The following is a 23056-nucleotide window of genomic DNA, read 5'->3' on the forward strand; positions in this document are numbered from 1 at the left end:
AAAAAATCAAGTTTCTTTCTTTATTAACGGCTACGCCAGATGTAGCCCAAAAGATATCACGAGGAGCTTTCTCACGAGTTCACTTATTTCCGAAAGACTAAGGAGGACAGCACTGTCCTCTTCTGTTTCCAAGTCGCTGATTAATGGGAGATCTTCTCTATCAAATAAAAAGTTTGGAAGAGTAACATCATGAATGTGGGACTGGAACAAATTTCCCAACTCTATTAGGTGAGACTCTAAAAACAGTAACTTCATTTTAATAAAACGTTTCTCCCTCTCGTCTTAGTGGGAATACTTTTCAGTTGGCGTCTACCATAGATGAAGCGAGGCCATGGTCAATGAGGGCTGCACTCAAGCCTGTTGTACTCGTCCACAGCAGTTCTGAGAGCCTTTGTGCATTGCGAAATTTGTTTGGAAAGCCTTTTGGCCAGAACATGGTCTTCTAAAGGAAAAAAAGCAAACGACACTTGTATCATTAACAAGAAAATAACCCTTCAGAAAATAAACAGGCAAAGAACGTGATATAAAATGAATGAATCAAATGATTGATGATTCATTTGGTATAAAGAAATAACCCTAAAAAAAATAACAATTTTGATATCTGAAACTTGTTGTTTATGGCTTGAATAAAGTTGGTTAAATATAAGGCACTGACATTATTACACTGAACTAATGTTAACACTGGCAATCAAAAGGTTATTGTCATTAATCTCAATAAACTAGTAACAACCTGTTCCAGCTAGCTTTTGAAGAAGCAAGTTCAGTTGAGCCTCTGTTTCTGTTTTTGTTTCCTTTGCTTCCTTCAAGTGGTCACATAGACGTTCTCCTGAAAAAAGGTTGATAAATAACCGTTTTTAAAAGGAACCTTAAAACACATTCGACTGCTACTAATAAACTGTCCATGTCACAAAAGGTAGACAGATGGCAATAATAAGCATATCAATATTTGAAATAGACTTCTTTGCATAATGCATGAGAAAGTCTATTAAGGTATCTACTCGATTGGCTGCAGTCATCTACTTAGTCATTTTTCCTATTGGCCTAAAATATGACCACAGCCGTTCCATTACTTCACCATCACTAAGACCACCAAAGGCCTCCAGCCTTTTACCACTATAGCTGACCTACCAAAAGCAAGGAAGAAAGCAAAAAAGAAAGAAGTAACAAAAGAACAAGGAAAATAAATAAAAAATTAAATAAAAATAAGTAAAAATTTAAGATGAACTTCATGTCTGCAGCCAGCACCAACAGGGGCAGTCTCATCCAATTTTTTGGACTTAATTTTTGACCGTAGCTTGGAACTGATTGTACTCTACAAAATAAGAAGAAATAATAAAAGAAGTCCCTTTCCATAAAATAATCACCTGTAGAGGAAACTCATAGAAACAAATTAATATTCATTTTAATATTATATAATTTGCAATCCCTATTGTATGTATGGCCATTTTCTGGAACAACACATTCTGAAAAAAATAAATATTCACTAAATAATGAGAAATAAACATTGATAAATGATGACAATTAAAGACTAAGGCATGGTGATAGTTGTGCAACCTTGTAGAAAGAAAAACTATTTCAAGATAGTCTGAATGATATTCATGCACTTCATAAAAATACATATTAATCTATAGTACTTTACACAATAATTAAATGAATTACAGCCCCTCCTCCTTTAATTACCCGGGCTTGGGACCGGCAAGAGTATGCACACGCTAAACAACAAAACTCTTGGCGGAGTTAACTGTAAAATTAGTCCACTTGAGATGACATAAGAATAATTAACTTACAAACAAAAAATTACAATGTATAAGTAAATGTAACCAATAAAATAATGTAAAATTTATCACTACCATTTGTACTCCAACAGCCCCATGGACTATATTGCAGTATGATTTTGAAACATAAAAGTAAAACTACTGACCAGTGCTTTAGAAGATGACTTTTTGTTATAAGAAATAAAAAATGAGTCGATTTTGCCTTGCTAAATAAACATTGTTTCTCCATGATTGGGTACTTTGCACTGGTAATACTTAGTAATACATTAGTAATATTTAGTTTCATACACAACCCCAGATGCATTGTGCTTTAAACCCCTATTGTGTTTGAATAAAGGTTATGATGATGATGACGATGACTGGTGCCAGCACTACATTTCCTTACACATCCAAACAAGGCATCAATGAAAATATACATATTTTATATACATACAAATATACATCTTTGACCTGCAAACAATAGAGCATCAATTGAAGTGGATCTTACATACAACAACAAAAAACAATTGACCATTGCAGCACAAATAAAGATTTTTTCTAAAGGTATATCATCATTATATCATTATAATACCGGTACTTGAAAACACATAAAAAATGTTAAAAATATTGCATTACTGACTTACATAAGCTTTAGAAAGTGATGGTGCCAGCCACCAGAGTGCGTCATAAATATATTGTGATACCTTGCACTCCAGAAAGAGAAAAAGGAAGCACTCATCAAACCTCGATCAAAGGCAACTTGAGGCTGCTTGGGAGAGGATGGCCAGAAGCCATTTCTAACCAGGGTGACAGCTTCTGGCTAATGCATGGTTGTAACACTTGACTATCAAATAACACACTGTCCTGCAAAAGGGAAGTGTTTAAGACGTTGTTATAGGCATTAATGCAGAAAATAGTGCCTCAATAATCAATAATAATAATAATAATAATAATAATAATAATAATAATAATAATAATAATAATAATAAAATGTAATCACTTCAGACCATTTCCATAGAAAGCAATATATCGCACACTAAGTATATTATGGGAAATCAAATCATACTCCGGCATTGAGAGGGTATATTATAGGGGGTCATCAGTCCGCAGACTGCAATGTTTTTTTCTTCATAGACTGCCAATTTCTTTTATTTTCTGCTCAGAACGAAAACGCCATAAATTTCTTGACTGTAGACTGCCAGAAAATAAAGAATGCGCCTGCAGACTGACGCTCAAAATAGGCTAAAACCGCCAGATTGCCAGAGTATAATAGACCCTCCTTTGAAAACCAAATCAAATCAAGACTAAAAAAGGCCATTAAAATAGTTTAAAGTAAAGTCTATACAGTAGTGGCGCTACTATTGTTTTAAGGGCCCACTCCTATGTGGGCAAGTCTCTAATGGCAGGCCCTTTTGTTATAAAAGCACAAGAGCTGATCAGTTTTTAGCTATGATGTAACAATGTAAGAACAGGTTACCAAGTAGTTTACTGTATTAACTATTTTTTCCTTACCAGTAACACCTATTGCTGTAATTTCACAGATATATCCATGATCAGCATTGTGGGATGTCCACCAGACACAATCATTAAATGTGTAAGGACGGTATCTGCCATCCTGAACAAAAACAGGAAAAATGAATAAATCACACTATGTTCAAGAGCAGTACAAGTAGCCTTGTAGTCCCAGGCAACTGCAAGGCTACTTTGTATTAAGATCCGACCTCCGAAGCAAGGTATTGAGAGATAACAGAGAACTTCATCTCCCTGAACTAAAACTCTATGGGCCAGTCCACATTCATGTACGCTGCTGCCAAAGGAATGGAATGACTTCCCAAAGGACTATCGAAACTGCAGTAGTCTGAAAACTTTTAAAACTAAACTTTCTTAATTTTTGTAGTGATTTAGACAAGACTGACCATAAATGTAGTGTTTAGATGTTCTTCTCCGTTATATTTGCCAATGAGAAAATGTAATTTAGGGTTTTTTATCAAAATAGTGAAGACTGAAACTAAGCTATTTCATGTATTATGCTTGGCACTTGTTATTTTTTTAACAAGTAATGAACCTGGCTTAAAGCAAAAATGTTATAGGCCTATTTTAATTATGCAGTGGAAGGGTACAAAGCACAAACCTTCCAAATTACTGGATGGTGTAGGGATCCTCCAGCATGAACAGTTTCTGTGTTCTTCACATAAACTGCCCAGGGCCACAGGCATCTCCTGGAAGCATCCTTCCAAAAAGGGCTGAAACAAGTTCTTGCCTGACATAAAGCCAAGAAGCAGCAAGTCTTGCCTTTCTGTCGCGGTAGGCCTTGAGCTTTAATTGATCTTAGACGAACTCTCCGAAACTTCCGTTTCCTCTTGGTAGAATCTTCTTGTAAATCAGACCACGTTTCGTCGTCGACAAAATTCTCATCTGCAATACTGGCAACATCATCTAAACTAGATGTCACAGAAGAGGTTGACAGCGAAGCCTGCTGTTGAAGAGGCGCAGCATAACGAAAAGGAACACTTACCATTGTCCTTTTTCCTGCTTTACCTCCTTTACAATGGAAACAGTTACCTTCTTTTTAGCTCGAAAATCACGTCGAGGAGGCATAAATGTCCGGAAAGGAAAAATTTCTTGTGGAGAAATAGTCGACTTAGAAACCTGGCCTCTTCAAATTCTCAAATCTCAATTCTCGATAGGTGAATAGGGCCTACTTTAACCGTTTGCATGCGGTAATTTGATGATAATTCGAGTCGCTTATATGCGGTTGATTAAGCGCGAATCGGGTGGAATAAGGGCAATGAAGTTTATTTCATTCTTTCGTTGGCGATTTCTATACCGCGGATTGAAATTCCTACGGAACTCGAGTTTTGTCGATACTGGTCATTTACAGATCCTCAAATGTAAGACCATGTAAATGCTTCCAAAGCGACAAAAGGCGCACGGATTAGGCCTGGGGACGAGGAGGACGCCTGTAGAAACCCGCGTTTTTGGCGGGAAATCGCATTGCCACGGTCTGTTGAGACAAAGAAATTTCAAAACGACTGTAAAACGCGAAGGGAAAAAATTTATTCTGACAAACGAGAGTATAGTAAATTCAACTTCGAGGATACAAGCCTCAAGAGATCTACGAAGGGATAGAGAGCGAGAAAGATCAAGAGAAAATATGCGAAAAAGTAGCGACGAGCAGCGACAAAAACTGCAAAAAGAGCAAGAAAGGGGTCAATAAAACGGACAGAAGAGCAACGAAGAGCAACGAGAATAAAACGAGAGAGGACTCGGTAAACATGCAAAGAAACAGCGAACAATAGAAACAATAAAATGAGCTAAAATGGAACTCGAGAAATTGATACCAATAGAAACAACAACACCTACACCTTCACAAAATCTAACTATAATTAAAGTATAATTTTAAAAGGTTCCAACATGATCTAAACTCAAGAAACTGTGTGTAGTACATGCGCATAGTTTTATAGCGGAGCTCTACAGCGGCCCGCAGGGCCGCAGAGCAGAGCCCCATACGCATGAAAGAAGGAACACTATCGAAATGAGTTTTCATGGTCAACATGGATAGCGGCATGGTTCGCGGGCGCGTACGTACGGCGTCCGTACGGAGTCGCGCAACATGGCGGCCATAGTGAAGCAAGAAGGCCGTATAAAGGCGGCCGTATAAAGGCGGCCTTTAAAATTTAAAGAGGTTTGAAAAGAAAAACAAGAAGCAATGAAACAAAATGTGGCTGAAAATTACGTGTAGAAAGTAATCGACCGCCAAAAAAGTGGACATTGAGAGCCATAATCGATCGATGACTTTCGTGTCTATCTGTAAAGCCAGCATCGTACATGAAGGAGCATTCGAAAGCTAAATCGGGTTGATAGAATAAACAAACCATTTTATTGCTACGGGGTAAAAAAAAAAAAAAAAAAAAAAAAAAAGGAAAAAAGAAATAAAAAACTTGACCCTCTGGGATCTGAACTCACGACCTCCGGATCCGCAGACTTGAGCTAATCCGACAGACTCTGTAATGCACGTTGAATATATCCTATATCAATGTAATAGATATTGTGGAGTCTACTAAACTGCTGCGAAACTATAACAGGATCGCGAAACTATTTTCTATTGCTAGAAAACAGATAATTTACTGTACTCTAAAGTAATTTTTCGTGCCATGAGTAATGATTTTGCCCCGCTTTAAGATTATTATTTTTGTCGTACTGCTGACATTCAGTATAACCGCCCGGTATAACCGTGAGCTATTTAAATTTGTGTCGCACCTATAAACCGCCATAAGCATTAGTACTTTGGCCGCTTATTCACTAGAATGAAAACATTGTAAGCTCCAGTGAAAATTAAATAAATGGGGAGCTCCGCTTTTAGGCTTGTCTAAATCTATATATTATTTTTATTATTCTTTTAATGAAGCACCAGTTGATATATACCTTTTTTCTCCAGGGCGTCCGCTAGCGGGATGTTTTGCCGTAATATAATTACCTTAATATGCATACTCCAAAACGTTCAGTGTTCGGACTTCGCTTTTCTTCGGACACCTTTTTTGTTCGAACATATTTTTTAACTACTCAGCCTCGTCGCTAATAAAGCGCTTGTATTGCACGTTAACCGTACAACTGTCACAGGCAAAGGGAAAAGCCTTTCCTGTGTTGCTGTCATTTTTACTTGTTTTCTCACGATTTATAAACCAGTTTACTCACAGCAGCCTTTGACTGCTGAAAGTACTAAATTTATAACCTTTATATTCAGAGAAGACTCGACAATAAAGGAAGTCGTTCTAGGGGAGGAAATAGGCGCAAGCCGGAAAAAAAATTTCAGGGGTTCGAAGACATTTCTTGTTTATAGTGACAGCCAGAATTTATTCTAGTTGCTTCCGAACATTATTGGTCTAGCAAAATGTCACGGTGAGTTTAATAAACATCAGTGTTTATTCATAAAGTGACTACGAGTACAGATGTCTTTAAAAAATATATAGTTTCCTCAAAAATACGGACTTTTTCAATTTTCTCTTTGGCACAAAATGTAAAAACCAGAAAATTCGCAAACAGGTTGTCCGAAATAATTGGAATGTATAAGACATCGAGCTCGGGCTTCAAGAATTTCGGTGGATATGAACAGTTAGTGTGGGTGAGGGAAAGGCGAAACTGCAAGAAAAACAGATCGGCGAAAAAAGCTGGAGAGATAGAAAGGTGCCCCTGGGGAAAGAGGGGGAAAGAGTCTTGCCAGGCGAGTTCCAAACAACTCTCTGAATGCTGCCTTCTAATTGGGCAGATGAAGTCCCTTATGTTCCCTTTGTATAATTCTCCCCAATCGGCAAGCAGTAACTTTAGAATTACTGCATGTGTTCTTTCACAGCGGTTGTTCTATCGGCCATACTTTCATTTTGATTTAGATCAGAAAGCTAAAAATAGCGAGTAAATCATTTGGGACGTCAGAAAGAAAGTAATTTTGAGATTCACCCGGAAATTTTCGTTTTTAGCGAGAAGAGGTATCGTAAATAATAGCTTGTTTACCTGTGAAATGCATTGGCGACCTTTCGGCAGACTTGTTTGTCCCGTGCAAATATATTAGAAAAAAAATTAAATCGAAGCGTACAAAATAAAAAGGTCAAAAAATTGAAAACTTCAAGCTCTCATCAATCGCCGATATCACTTTTGTTATCATTTTCCCCTTGGTCAACTGGGACTTTCATGCACCGAGTGCATTTTTATGGTGCACGGGGGCAGACAAATATGCCGAACGGCTGCAAATGCATCGCAGGTGTAAAGAAAACCAAGGTTTAATTTTAGGATTTTTAGAGTAACGTTTCTCTTAACCTAATCTTAGGGTATTTTTAGTGTTTTGAAACACTAATATTGCTTAAAATGGAAACTAGCGTTTTCTTGCCGAAGGAAATGCGCAAACGTAGAAATAAACACTAAGCTCGCAATTCGCCCTTTTCTTCAGTACGTTTACTGTCCATGGGTCATGGATGTCATTTTTCGTTTATCTTTTTGTGGGGACAGAGCCCGCACATTGTTATCGACTGAGGGATTTATTTATTTATTTATTTGTGTGTGGGTTTTCTTGTGTCACGTGGTCTTCTGCGAGAGATCCTGGGGATGAGTCAGCGGTCTTGTCGAGTAGTAAGGATGGGCCGATACTGGTTTAACAAAACGATACGATATCGATACGATATTTGCCTTTTTTCTCGATATCGATATCGATATCGATATTATGACGTCATTTCCGTCCTGATGTCATTGGTTTGTCACGTGACCATACAAAGAACAGACCTGGCATTATAAATGTTAGCCAAGAATGCTGATTTTCGTCTTTTTGTTTCACTGTTGCATCAGCAATGTGTGGACATAAAGTCAAGGCAAGAAAAATTCAATTATTGACAAGAACATCAATATTTCTTTGAGCAAAATTGTATTTTTCAACCGCAGGTGCTGACCAGAAGACAGCAGGCTCAGTTCAAGTGTACAGTATCGAAAGCGTATCGAAAGTGCGATATTTTTCGAAAGTATCGATACTTTTCAAAATTGTCAAAATATCGATGTATCGAATATTTGGTATCGAGTATCGGCCCATCCTTTTCGAGTAGGCCATATTGGATTTTGGCGTGTTGTTTCGTGTGGTTTCTTTGATTTCAGCTGTTCCTGTAGTTGCTCGTAATTACAGCAGCTCACGAAGTCATACTAGCCAACATTTCGTTTGGCTGGAAGTCTGTGCAGGTTGCACATCAATTCAAGAGGAGCTTTTACGCTTACGCAAGCCAATATTGAGAGCCGCAGAAACAGCACAATTTAATACATTTGTACTTGAATCAGTCTATATGGCTATATGTTCTGATATATGTAAATTATTCTGCAATGCATACCTACGGACCGATATAATAAACAAACCATTTTAGTGCTACTGGTTAAAAAAGAAAAAAAAAAGGAAAAAAGAAAAAAATTGTCCTCTCTGGGATTCGAACTCGGGACCTCTCGCGACCTCTCGTTCCCCAGTCAGATGCCTACCCGACTGTGCTACTCTGACAACTTATTAACGCAAAGCGAAAATATCGTATATCAATGTAATAGACATTCCGCTGTTTATCTGTTATCATGCCGCATCAAAGAAATGTTTGAATCACCTGCTGCTCATAAATTTTCAAGGAATGAATTTGCAAAAAATCGCAAAGATTATTTGCCGCAATAAATAGCAGCCTTAAGGTAATTGAATGTACTAAATGAATTCACAAAAAGAAGAATCAAATTTGAAATTATCAAGCCCCCACACGTACGCATCGCGGACCGATTTTTATTCTTGAGATAAAACGGTGAAGCCATAGATATTTATATTTTTCCTCGAAGAAACTCCTGGTGCGTTTTCTTCGCCTATTCTTCGGAAGCGATACTCTTGAATGGACGACAAGGTTTTTTTTTTTTGTTAAGGCAAGTACTTTCCCTGAGTCGTGTTCTTTAAAATTCTGTAAAGTTTTACACACTTTTGGAGAGTCCCATTTTCTGGGCATAAATTATGGCGTTAAAAACGTATACAAATAACGAAGTAAAATTTATTAAATTTCAACCCAGTAAGGTATATTAAACTCAATATAATTAACGAGCGCTAGCGTGCGTTTCGTCGTAAGATATAATTCAGGAAACAGTTATGAATTTTTAAGAGCACTATATTGAATAAATTTTACGCCATATGTTATGAACGACAAGAAAAAACAAACAAACAAAAAAACAGCCCAAAAGTAATTATTTTAAACTCTCCCGTGCAACATTTCACAAACAACAACAACAAGAACAATATTTCATTTCGTGCCCAGAAGAGTTTTACAATAGGTAAAAACATGCAAGAGAAAAATTAACAATAAAAAAAAAGAGCACAGTCACTTAGAAATAGCTAAGGCTAATCGAGCAAAACTTAACTAGAGAGATCAACGTTAATGATATACCCTTTATGAATACAGTACTTACCCGCTTATAAGAACCTATTTTTTCAAATTTTGCCTAAACGGGTTCTTATGTAAATGGTGCTTAGTGGAATTTTAGGCTACGCAGGTTCCTAAATAGGTTCTTATTTAATGAGAAATATATTATACACCAGTGAATGGTAGAAAGGTGGCATGTATATTAATTTAATGCCAAAACAGGGTCTTTTTTGTTTAATGAGCAACTTTCACTAGTCAACATGTTTATTAAGCCAAAAAGACGCCTTACTTGTTTAATAACAAGAAAATTTGGAGTCCGAAAACAATTTGGGAGACCGAAAACAAATTGAACCCTGTTTTTTTAGGTTAATTTCTATAAGAACCTTTCTATAAGAACCTGTTTCAAATTTTGGGCTAAATAGGTTCCTATGTAAATGGGGTCTAAATTGATATTTTTAGGCTAACAGGTTCTTAAATTGCAGGTTCTTATAAGCGGGTAAATACTGTAGTTAACGCAGTAAGGTACACACCAATCAATATTTTATAACGAGCGTGCTTTTTGTCGTAAGAAATAATTTAGAAAAAGTTATGAATTTTTAGAAGCATTATATTGATCGTTTTCACTGTCACGCAAATACAAATCGAAAAACCAATCAGTGAATGAAGTCAAGAAAACGGGATATTATAGGAGATTAATAAAGAAGACGTTTCTCCAAATATTAGGTCCGTGCGTTATCCCACACTTCAGTTAATCGTCGAAATGTTTTGCACAAATTTTCAGAGCCCTGGAGCTCTGAAAGTAGGTAGTAGGTAGGTAGTAGGGAGTTGGAAGTCTTCGGAAATATTCCGAAATGATCGGGAATTGTCGGAAAATGGCCGAAAACTTCTAGATATACTAAACAAAATAATATTGGCCTTTTTGGAGCCGTTTTTGTTTCATTTCTGGATAAAATTCACTGTTACAGTGAATTTTTTATTGTCAGTCTTAAAATACCTAAAATTTAACTATGTCATGTTACAGAGCCAAAAAGGTAAGTGCTATAAGTGTTATCGAGGTACACCCATCCAGACCCTCATGAACGTCGAAGGCATTAGCTGATAATTTGAATTCATTTCTATGATAAACAAAACAAAAACTGTTATCGTCCACAAAATTTAAAAGAAAGAACAGCTGCTAGACGTTGCACTTTCTCGGTGTAGAAGATTTCGTATTTCCACTGGAAGATACGACCCAACAATAAAAGAAAAAGTTTGCCACCTTTCAGGTAATTTAAACTGTAGAATTTAAAACTGTTTTTCAAGTATAAATCTAACTGTTTAACGCTACGGTGCCAAAAAGGTAAGTGTTAAGTGTTATAGAGGTACCCCCATTCAGCCCCTTATGAACGTCCAAGGCATTAGCTGACAATTTGAATTCATAATTATGTGAAACAAAACATAAACTGTGAACATCCACAAAATTTAGAATGAGGAGCAGCTGCTAGGCGTTACACCTTCTCGGTGTAGAATATTTCGTCTTTCCACTGGAGGATACCGCCCAACACTACAAGAAAAAGGTTGCCACCTTTCAGGTAATTTAAAATATAGTTTTCTTTAAATTGTCATTTAAAACAAGATTGTAATTTCAGTTTATATACGAAAACAGAAACAACGTTAAAACAAATGCAAGACTGGTTAAACAGCTAGCACCTGATGAACACTGGTGTTTGCAGTGCTTTCGAAATAATGGGCTGGAATTAAATAAATGGCAAAAAGCATATCAGCTTTCCATGCGCTTTATCGCTCCTCCTATTCTATACAAGGGTGATCTGGGTAACAATATGCTGTTGTTTTTGTTACTGGCCCATGCCCGCTTTGTGAAAGCTTAAACTTTCCCCAAGCATGAAACATTTTACGCTTTTTAAACCTTTCATTATATTTCGCGCCTCTTGCCCGCGCACAGTACCAGTACAGCAATTTTATCCACACTCAGAGAAGTTAAACTCTGACTTAAAGTGCAGATAAACATTCAATGGAGAATAGATGTGTCGCCAGTTCCACGCAAATGTCGTAAAGTCGAAAGGAAATTGCTGATAATGATTTACCGCAATATAACACAAAGGAAGAACCAGTCCTCTCGTTTTTTACCGAAGTACTGAACTTTTGTTTCTGTGAGATTGAAGGTGGCAAATCATGAGTCAGAAAAAACTGCTTAAGACCGTTAGACAAGCGGTGAGTTTTGCAATCAATGTCGACTTTTAAAAGCTTTAGCATGATTATCTAAGTAACTGTTTAAGTTTTAACTGTTCTTCTTAAAGAAGTCTATTATATAATTGTGAAGTTGGTACTTTTGGAAAATGAAAGTTCAGGGAGCGAAATTTATTTCCCTTTTTTTATTCATTTCCCGTGTACAAAAGTATAAAGTGAAGGGAAGACTATAAACAGATCTAGGAGATTAAAATTAAAACCTGCGAGCTTGTCAAAACTTAAAATTTGACTAGTTAGATCATGAATAATGTCACTCTGAAAAACATCTCCACCTTTTCTTAAAAAAAAACAATGGTCCTGTAACCAGGTGGCTGATTCAGGATTGAAAATGAAAACGTTACTCTGGTTTAAAAATGTTGAAAATGTTCATAAAATTTCGTAAAAGTCCCAACGTTTCGGCTAAAACTTTAATCTTCATCAGGTGGAAAGTGACAAGGAGTTTGTAAAAAGCACGCTTTTATACTATGTAAAATCGGAGCTAATTATGTTTTTCCCTCAAGGCTAAATTTGAAAACTCGTGCGGCTAATGCATGCCACTTTACGACATTTTAAGAACATTTTCAACATTTTTAAACCAGAGTAACGTTTTTATTTTCAATCATTTCCACCTTTGATATTTATTTTCTAATATTCGTGAAATAAAAATCAAACAATATCCTTAGCCTGGTATAATGTTACAGAAACATTGCCCCTATCACTGTTTGAAACTGAAACCGAATACAACTCGGCAATAAAAAACTTCATCAATGTATGCGTTGGCAGTCACTTATGGAAATGTGCCAGCGCAGCCAACAGAAATGTTAATGGGTTCAGAGAATTAGAAAAGCAGAAACAAAAATGATGGTTAACATGTCATCGCTTCTGGTAACTGCGCGCGATTCCTAGCTTATATAAATAAAGACAGCGGCATGGCAAAAGTCCCGGATTCTTCAGATCTTCATCACTGTGATAAAAATACCTACACGCGTATTAAATAAGTCAGTGTTTAGTATATAGCAGTTTTGTGCTATATGTTTGTCCCGCTTCGCATTTTATTTTGACAACCACTGAAATCGTCTCAGTTAAACAAGAAACAAAACCTTCGCATAACAGTAGAAAGTAGAAACAATGGTATCGAATTTTATGGCTGTGTTAAAAATTTTTAACAATGACAATAAGTAAGCGTGGCATTGAGTAAGCATTATATTTAGCAAGCGTGACTAGGTGTTACGTATGTTTGGCACGCTAAGCCTCGTGGAATGTGAGAGACCTCGAGCTCGGGCTTGAAGAATTTCGCTGGACATGTCTCGTCCTCGGAGTCCCAGGGGGGCAGTTAGTGTGTGCGAGGGAAAGGCGAAACTGCGAGAAAAACAAATCGGCGAAGAAAAGTTGGAGCGATAGAAAGGTGCCCCTGGGGAAAGAGTCTTACCAGGTGAGTTCCAAACAGCTCTCTGAATGCTGCCTTCTAATTGGGCAGAAAAAGTCCTTTGTATTCCCTTTCTATAATTCTGCCCAATCGGCAAGCAGTAACTTTAGAATTACACAAAATATGTGTTCTTACACGGCGGTTGCTCTATCGGCCATACTTTCATTTCAATTTAGATCAAAAGCTAAAAAAAAGCGAGAAAATCATTTCGGACGTCAGAAAGAAAGTAATTTTAAGATTCACTGGGAAATTTTCGTTTTGTGCGAGAAGAGGCTTGGTATCGTAAATAGTGGCTTGTTTACCTGTGAAATGCATTGTAAATATATGAGAAAAAACTTAAATCGAAGCGTACAAGCCACTGTAGCTTCGATACTTTTAACCCAAAATAAAAAGGTCAGAAAATTAAAACCTTCAAGCTCTCATCAATAGCCGATACCACCTTTTTAATCATTTTTCTGTTGGTCAAATGGGACTTTCATGCACCGCGGCGGCGTGCATTTTTGTGGTGCACGGGGCAGAAAAATATGCCGAACGGCTGCCAATGCATCGCAGGTGTAAAGTAAACCTAGGTTTAATTTGAGGATTTTTAGATTAACGTTTCTCTTACCTTAATTTTAGGGTATTTTTAGTGTTTTGAAACCCTAATATTGCTTAAAATGGAAACTAGCGTTTTCTAGTCGAGGGAAATGCGCAAACGTAGGAGTAAATACTAAGCTCTCAATTCGTCCTTTTTTGGTACGCTAACTGTCCATTGCTCAAGTGAATTAAGGAATGGGTCAGGCTAAATTTTGGAGGGGGTGGTCCAATCTAAAAGGTATTCAAGCTTTGCCTTATAAATTTGCATATGTGGAAGTATTTGTACGAAATGTTTCAGTTTTTGGTTAAAAGGACATTCCTGCTTGATCACGTGACAAACCACGCCCAATTGTTGATATATATTTCAATCCACATTTACGAGAACTTGCAGATGTAATGTTTGGCTAATTGTCATTTCTGCGAATGGCTGTAACTACCAAGTATAGAGAATTAATCGGGGATTTACAAATTTATTTCTTTTGCTTCAATTGCAACTTCTTTCTTTTGGAGAGGGACTGGGACTAGGCAAAAATAGGAAATAATGAAGAAATAATAAACATTTTTCAGAATCCCCGTTTAGCAGGACGTTTGGCCAAGTGAGGTAAAGGTTTTGAGAGAAAAAACGAGAGTTTTCTTGTAGGTTTACATCCCGTAAACTTAAATGCTCATAGTTTTTACATTTAAGGGAGTGGTCTGTCACGTGACCGCTTAGGACTGAGCCAATCATTGGAAAGTTTTATTTCCAATATAAACAAACAAAAAGAAGCAAAGTTTTTGAGAAAAAGAGAAAAAGAACAAATCACAAAGAAATGACCAAAATGTCGCATGAAAACAGGAACCATTCCTTAATTCACATCAGTGGTCAAGGATGTCATTTTTCGTTTGTCTTCTTATTATTCTTGAAGCCATAGATATTTATATTTGTCCTTGGTGCAACTCCTGGTACGTCTTCTTCGCCGATTCTTCGGAAACAATGCTCTTGAATGGACCAAGACAGTTGACGCAAGTAATTTCGCTGAGTCGTGTTCTTTAAAATTCTGTAAAGTTTGACACACTTTTGGAGAGTCCCATTTTCTGGGCATAAATTATGGTGTTAAAAATGATCGCGGCGATGAAAATGTGTAATTCAGAGGACCCGAGTTAGGTCGGGTATTTAATATTCAGAACCTCTCGCGTCCAATTAGGAGTCGTATTGGGAGTCTCAAAGCGGGCTCTGAAAACGAGGTTCCAGTCCAAGTTTGTATTGATGTCAAAACAGGTTTTGAAAGCAAAACATTGAACATATTAGTCCGATAGTAAAATGTTTATCGGTTCAAGTTCAAAGCGTGTGCTCGCTTTCTAAGGGAAACTGATCGAAATGTTTATGTTCAAATCGTGTGTATGTTCGCTTGTCTGAAGGAAACTTGTTGAAGTTTTCATGTACAAATAACGAAGTAATTTTAATCCAGTAAGGTATATTAAACTCAATATTAATAACGAGCGCTAGCGTGCGTTTCGTCGTAACATATAATTTAGAAAACAGTTAAGAATTTTTAACAGCACTATATTGAATGAATTTTATCCCATATTTTATAACAACAAGAAAAAAAAACAAACAAACAAAAAAACAGCCCAAAAGTAATTATTTCAAACTCTCTCGTGCAATATTTCAAAACTTAACGTCAATGATATACCCTTTATGAATGGTTAACGCAGTAAGGTACACATCAATCAATATTTTATAACGAGCGTGCTTTTCGTCGTAAGACATAATTTTACGGTGTACGATGAGTATCATGCGTGAAAATCTTGAAAAGTTACATGAAATCTTGAAAAAATACATAAAATCTTGAAAAGTGACATGAAATCTTGAAAAACTCGAAAAAATCTTGAAAACAAAGTGAAAAATCTTGAAAAACGCGAAAAAATCTTGAAAACGCGAAAAAAATCTTGAAAAACACGAAAAATCTTGAAAAACGGTAAAAAATCTTGAAAAACGCGAAAAAAATCTTGAAAAACACGAAAAATCTTGAAAAACGGTAAAAAATCTTGAAAAACGCGAAAAAATCTTGAAAAACGCGAAAAAATCTTGAAAACGCGAAAAAAATCTTGAAAAACACGAAAAATCTTGAAAAACGGTAAAAAATCTTGAAAAACGCGAAAAAATCTTGAAAACGCGAAAAAAATCTTGAAAACGCGAAAAAAATCTTGAAAAACACGAAAAATCTTGAAAAACGGTAAAAAATCTTGAAAACGCGAAAAAAATCTTGAAAACGCGAAAAAGCTTGAAGATTAATAAAGGTCAAATGAGATATTGATCTCACGTGAGACGACGTGCTTGCATGTTGAATACATGTCTGTTAGGCCAAACACTACTCCCTTTGAGCTGTTTCGGTGAAAGTATTGGTTGAGATTTGCGTTTTGGAACTCAACTAACTGCCTCCATTTTTTTATTCGTTTTGTCTCGTTACTTGCATCCAACAAATAAATTCTATTACAGTTTGATTACTGCATTTGAAGTCTCCAGGATGCGGTAACGATGATCTCTTCTGGCAATTTTTTTATTCTTAAGCAAGACTCGAGTTTCGGTTCTTCAGTGGAACTCATCAGTTGCTCCTAAAGTCTCGTCCAATTATTTGAAATCATTCGATTTGCCGTTTTTGTGCAAATCTCAACACCCAAGCTAAGGGGAGCTTGAAAACTGAAATAACTCACAATGCTTTGAGACTGCATTACCCTTGAAAGGACTCGGATCTTAGATCTTCGCATCCGTTGAAAAGACATAATCCTGCGAGCTGACCGCACGCTTATGATAAACAAAATCATTGTTCGAGATAGCCTGCAGAACAGGCGGTTTTTATATTTTTCATTCGCGCTTCGCGCTCGCCCTCGCGTGACCCGCTAAATAAAAACCTAGCACTTCGCGCCTCGACCCGCAAAATAAACCGCCTGTTCTGCAGGCTATGTTCAAGAGGTCTACTGATCCGATACACGTTCCAGACAGTGAGACAACAATATTCTTTTAAAGGAATGATAAACGACTTTTAACTAAACATGCCACAGAACAAGCAAACAAAATGGCATTAATATTTTTACTGAAACAGCTCTAGGGATCTAGAGAACGTAAAATCCATAATTAAACAGACTGAAGGTTAACTTTAAGCGGCCAACGGGAGTCGCGTTTGGCCTAACAGACCACGTCGTGTCACGTGAGATCAAGATCTCAGTTGACCTTTTCATGATAATTTTCAAGCTTTCAGCGTTTATATCAAGATTTTCGCGTGATTTTCAATGATTTTCAAGATTGTTTGGCGTTTTTCAAGTTTTCTCGCGTTTTTCAAGATTTTTTCGCGTTTTCAAGATTTTTTCGCGTTTTCAAGATTTTTCGTGTTTTTCAAGATTTTTCGCGTTTTTCAAGATTTTTTCGCGTTTTCAAGATTTTTCGTGTTTTTCAAGATTTTTCGCGTTTTTCAAGATTTTTTTCGCGTTTTCAAGATTTTTTCGCGTTTTTCAAGATTTTTTCGCGTTTTCAAGATTTTTCGTGTTTTTCAAGATTTTTCGCGTTTTTCAAGATTTTTTTCGCGTTTTCAAGATTTTTTCGCGTTTTTCAAGATTTTTTCGCGTTTTTCAAGATTCTTTACTTTTTTTCAAGATTTTTTCGTGTTTTTCAAGATTTCATGTCACTTTTCAAGATTTTATGTATTTTTTCAAGATTTCATGTAACTTTTCAAGATTTTATGTATTTTTTCAAGATTTTAACGCATGATACTCATCGTACACCGTATAATTTAGAAAAAGTTTTGAATTTTTAAGAGCATTATATAAATCGTTTTCACTGTCACGCAAATGCAAATCGAAAAACCAATCAGTGAATGAAGTCAAGAAAACGGGATATTATAGGAGATTAATAAAGAAAACATTATTCCAAATATTAGGTCCGTGCGTTATCTTACACTTCAGTTAATCGTCGAAATGTTTTGCACAAATTTACAGAGCCCAGTATTGAGCTGCCATATCCGAAAATAGAATGAACATCTGGAACTTACATTGGCTTATTTAGGCCACTGATTATCTGTAATGGACAAACAAACATTAACATGGTCATCTTCTCTAATGTCTTAACACCACAAGATAAACATATATTTCTGACAAACATGATTGTGATCTTATGTCGCGCACCGCCATAATTCTGAAATTGAAAATGCGCCGGTTTTCGAACGAAGGCCGCTATTGAGCTGAAAAGTTTCAAACAGACATAATTTTAATACCTCTTATGCCTGATGTGGATAAACACGTTAGGGACTCTTTAGGTTTGTATATTAGTACTATTAGTACGCAAAAACGATCTATCGAATGAATTTCACGCCCTATGTTATGAACGACAATTCAGTCCAAAAGTAATCATTTTAAACTCTGCCATGCAATATTTAGAATTGACTAGGAAAGATCAACGTTTTTTTTTTCTGAGGAAAGCATCTGCTGGCTGCGGTGAATTTAATTTTTCATTGTTCTTTTAGCCAACAAAACGCCATAAACCAGACATGAACGAGGGTCTGAATGAGATTTAGTGTTTAGTGTTATTTGCCCATAATTTTTAGTGTTTGCTGTTAAATTGGCCAATTCTTTAATGCTTTCTGTTTCTGGAGAAAATGCAGTTAAGTGTTTAGAGGGTATTTCGTAAAAAATCCATAGTCTTTACACTGTAAACATATATCTTTCGCATGTAAATATAACGACGAAAATATGGTCGAAAATTTTCGGATTTCTCCTCAGAAATATTCGGTAGTCTTCGGAAATCTTCCGAAATGATCGGGAATCGTCGAAAAAGGACCGAATACTTCTTGATATACCAAAAAAAAATAGTGGCCTTTTTGGAGCCGTTTTTGTTTCATTTCTGGATAAAATTCACTGCCAGTGTTACAGTGAATTTTTTATTGTTAGTGTCAAAATACCTAAAATGTACCTGTTTCATGTTACGGAGCCAAAAAGGTAAGTGTTAGGTGTTATCGAGGTACCCCCATTCAGACCCTAAGCTAACAATTTGAATTCATAATTATGTAAAACAAAACATAAACAGTTAACATCCACAAAATTAAGAATAAAGAGCAGCTGCTAGACGTTTAACTTTCTCGGTGTAGAATATTTCGTCTAACCGTTGGAAGATACGACGCAACACTACAAGAAAAAGGTTGCCACCTTTCAGGTAATTTAAACTAGAGTTTTCTTTCAATTTTCATTTAAAATAAGATTTTAATTTCAGTTAATATACGAAAACAGAAACAACTTTAAAACAAATAATGTAAGACTGGTTAAACAGCTAGCTATAGCACCTGATGGGAAATGGTGTTTGTGCTTTCCAAATAATGGGCTTGGATTAAATGAATGTCAGAAACCATGTTAGCCTTCCACGAGCTTCATTGCTGATCCAGATCTAAACAAGGACATCAGTCCTGTTACAATTTGCTGTTGTTTTTGTGTCTGCCCTTGCCCGGCTAATAATTATATATAACGGCTTAAACATTCCCCAAACATGAAACATTTTACGCTTTTTGAACCTTTCATTATATTTCGCGCCTCTTGTCCGCGCACAGTACCAGTGCAATAATTTTATCCACACTCAAAGAAGTTAAACTCTGACTAAAAGTGCAGATAAACATTCAATTGAGAATAGATGTTTCGTCAGCTCCACGCAGATGTCTTTAAGTAAAAACGAAATTGCTGATCATGACTTACCACAATATAACACAAAGGAAGAACCAGTATTCTCGTTTTTACCGAAGAACTAAACTTTTGTTTCTAGCTGTAAGATTGAAGGTGGCAAAGAAAAAAATGCTTAAGACTGTTATACAAGCGGTGCGTTTTGTAATGAATGTCGGCATTCTTTCGATTCTTAAAAGCGTTAATTTAGCATTATCTAGGTAATTGTTAAAGTTCAAACTGTTCTTCTTAAAGTAGTCTACTATATAATTGTGAAGTTCTTACTTTTGGAAAATAAAAAATTTAGGTAGCGAAATTTATTTCCTTTCGTGTATAAAAGTGAAATAAAAGGACGGACTAGAAACAGGTCTAGGAGATTAATATTGAAACGTACGTGCTTTTCAAAGCTTTAAATTTGAATAATTAGATGAATAACGTTACTCTGTAAAAACATTTCAACCTTTTTTAAAAAATGGCCCGGTAACCAGGTGGTTGATTCAGGATTGTAAATGAAAACGTTACTCTGGTTTAAAAATGTTGAAAATGTTCAACGTTTGTCCCAACGTTTCGGCCAAAACTTCAGCCTTCATCAGTGGGAAAGTGATAAGGAATTTGTAAAAAGGACGCTTTTATGCCATGCAAATCGGAGCTAAATCGTTCTGTCCCTCAAGGCTTAATTTTAAAACTCGTGCGGCAGATGCATGCCACTTTTACGACATTTTAACAATATTATCAACATTTCTAAACCAGAGTAACGTTTTCATTTTCAATCGTTTTCACATTTGATATATATTTTCTAATTTTCGTTTTGAGCGAGAACAGGTATCGTAAATAGTGGCTTGTTTACCTGTGAAATATTTTGGCGACCTTTCGGCGAACTTAACGTTTCTCTTACCCTAATTTTACGCTGTTTTTATTGTTTTGAAACCCTAATATTGCTTAAAATGGGAATTCGCGTTTTCTAGCCGAGGGAAATGCGCAAACGTAGGAATAAACACTAAGCTCTCAATTCGTCCTTTTTCAGTACGTTTACTGTCTATGGGTCAAGGATGTTATTTTCCGTTTGTCTTCTTATTCTCGAGATAAAACGGTGAAGTCATAGATATTTATATGTTTCCTCAAAGCAACTCCTAATGCGTCTTCTTTGCCGATTCTACCCAAACAATGCTCTTGAATGGACCATGACAGTGTTTTTTTTTTTTTTGTTGAAGCAAGTACTTTCGCTGGCTCGTGTTCTTTCAAATTCTGTAAAGTTTGACACACTTTTGGAGAGTCCCATTTTCTGGGCATAAATTATGGCGTTAAAAACGTATACAAATAACGAAGTAACATTTATTAAGTTTTAACCCAGTAAGGTATATTAAACTCAATATAATTAACGAGCGCTAGCGTGCGTTTTGTCGTAAGATATAATTCAGGAAAGAGTTATGAATTTTTAAGAGCACTATACTGAATGAATTTTACGCCATAGGTTATGAAAAACAAAAGAAAAACAGCGCAAAAGTAATCATTTTAAACTCTCTCGTGCAATATTTCAAAACTTAACTAGAGAGAGCAACGTTAATGATATACCCTTTATCAATAGTTAACGCAGTAAGGTACACACAAATCAATTTTTTTATAACGAGCGTGCTTTTCGTCGTAAGAAATAATTAAGAAAAAGTTATGAATTTTTAAGAGCTCATTTTCACTGTCACGCAATTACAAATCGAAAAACCAATTACTGAATGAAGTCATTAGAAAACGGGATATTATAGGAAATTACTAAATAGTCATTCCTCCAAATATTAGGTCCGTGCGATATCCCACATTCCAGTTAATCGTCGAAATGTTTTGCACAAATTTACAGAGCCCAGAAAGGAGCCGCCATATCCGAAAATAGCGTAAACATCTGTACCTTACATTGGCTTATTTAGGCCACTGATTATCTGTACTGGAAAAACAAACATTTACATGATCAATCTCTCAAATGGCTAAAAATCACAAGATAAACATATAATGTTTGAAAAACATGATCGTAACCTTATGTCGCGCACCGCCATAATTCTGAAATTGAAAATGTGCTGGTGTTTGAACGAAGGCCGCAATTGTGCTGAAATGTTTCAATCAGACATAAGTTTAATACCTCTTATGCCTGATGCTGATAAACCCGTTAGGGACTCCTTAGTTTTGGATTTTACTACTTGACGACGTCACGTAAAAACGATCTATTGAATGAATTTCAAGCCCTATTTATGAACGACAATTCGGTCCAAAAGTAATCATGTTAAACTCTGCCATGCAATATTTCAGAATTGACTAGATAGATCAACGTTTTTTTTGCCGAGGAAAGCATCTGCTGGCTGAGGTGAATTTAATCTTTCATTGTTCTTTTAGCCAACAAAACGCCATAAACCAGACATGAACGAGGGTCTGAATGGGATTTAGTGTTTAGTGTTATTTGCCCATAATTTTTAGTGTTTGCTGTTAAATTGGCCAATTTTTTAATGCTTACTGTTTCAGGAGAAAATCCTGTTAAGTGTTTAGAGGGTATTTCGTAAAAAATCCATAGTCTTTACACTAGCATGCAAACATATATCTTTCGCATGTGAATATAACGACGAAAATATGGTGGAAAATTTTCGTATTTCTCCTTGGAAATATTCGGTAGTCTTCGGACGTCTTTTGTAGTCTTCGGAAATACTCGGTAGTCTTCTGGAATCTTTAGTAGTCTTCGGAAATCTTCCCAAATGATCGGGAATCGTCGGAAAATGACCGAATACTTCTTGATTTACTAAAAAAATAATAGTGGCCTTTTTGGAGCCGTTTTTGTTTAATTTCTGGACAAAATTCACTGCCAGTGTTACAGTGAATTTTTTATTGTTAGTGTCAAAATACCTAAAATGTAACTGTTTCATGTTACGGAGCCGAAAAGGTAAGTGTTAGGTGTTATCGAGGTACCCCCACTCAGACCCTTAGCTGACAATTTGAATTCATAATTATGTTAAAAAAAAAAACATAAACTGTTAACATCCACAAAATTAAGAATAAAGAGCAGCTGCTAGACGTTTAACTTTCTCGTTGTAGAATATTTCGTCTAACCGTTGGAAGATACGACCCAACACTACAAGAAAAAGGTTGCCACTAGCTTTCAGGTAATTTAAACTAGAGTTTTCTTTCAATTTTCATTTAAAATAAGATTTTAATTTCAGTTGATATACGAAAACAGAAACAACTTTAAAACAAATGCAAGACTGGTTAAACAGCTAGCACCTGATGGACACTGGTGTTTCCAGTGCTTTCGAAATAATGGGCTGGAATTAAATAAATGGCAAAAAACATAGCTTTCCATGCGCTTTATCGCTTATCCTGTTCTATACAAGGGCGATCTGGTTACAATATGCTGCTGTTTTAGTAACTGGCCCTTGCCAGCCTTTTGAAGGCTTAAAATTTCCCCAAACATGGAACATTTTACGCTTTTTGAACATTTCATTATATTTCGCGCCTTTTGC

The 23056-nt window shown here is 36.1% G+C and overlaps 2 protein-coding genes and 1 long non-coding RNA gene across 5 annotated transcripts in view; 1 reads left to right on the plus strand and 2 right to left on the minus strand.

Moving 5' to 3' along the window:
• Nucleotides 1–2032, minus strand: LOC144657638 (uncharacterized). Its single transcript, XR_013571589.1, has 2 exons — nt 731–2032; nt 1–442 (listed from the first exon to the last, which is right to left on the minus strand). It is a non-coding gene; the product is annotated as an uncharacterized LOC144657638 (long non-coding RNA).
• Nucleotides 1–23056, plus strand: part of LOC144656588 (uncharacterized) — a 507005-nt gene that overhangs the window by 181242 nt on the left and 302707 nt on the right. The gene's annotated exons all lie outside the window — the stretch shown is intronic.
• On the minus strand, nt 2260–4451 carry LOC144658639 (uncharacterized). 3 transcript variants are annotated; one of them, XM_078519100.1, is made up of 4 exons: nt 4270–4451; nt 3886–4195; nt 3267–3369; nt 2260–2618 (listed from the first exon to the last, which is right to left on the minus strand). In XM_078519100.1, the coding sequence occupies exons 1-4, from the start codon at nt 4350–4352 to the stop codon at nt 2602–2604; spliced, it is 513 nt and encodes a 170-aa protein (XP_078375226.1). In that variant the 5' UTR covers nt 4353–4451; the 3' UTR covers nt 2260–2601. The 3 variants fall into 3 exon arrangements, with proteins under 3 accessions (XP_078375226.1, XP_078375225.1, XP_078375224.1); XM_078519099.1 differs by lacking the exon at nt 2260–2618 and having other exon boundaries at nt 2920–3369; nt 3898–4195; XM_078519098.1 differs by lacking the exon at nt 2260–2618 and having other exon boundaries at nt 2920–3369.

The sequence above is a fragment of the Oculina patagonica genome, chromosome 6 (assembly GCF_052425735.1).
Source record: "Oculina patagonica isolate OP01 chromosome 6, crgOcupat, whole genome shotgun sequence".
In the NCBI taxonomy this organism is placed as follows: domain Eukaryota; kingdom Metazoa; phylum Cnidaria; class Anthozoa; order Scleractinia; family Oculinidae; genus Oculina; species Oculina patagonica.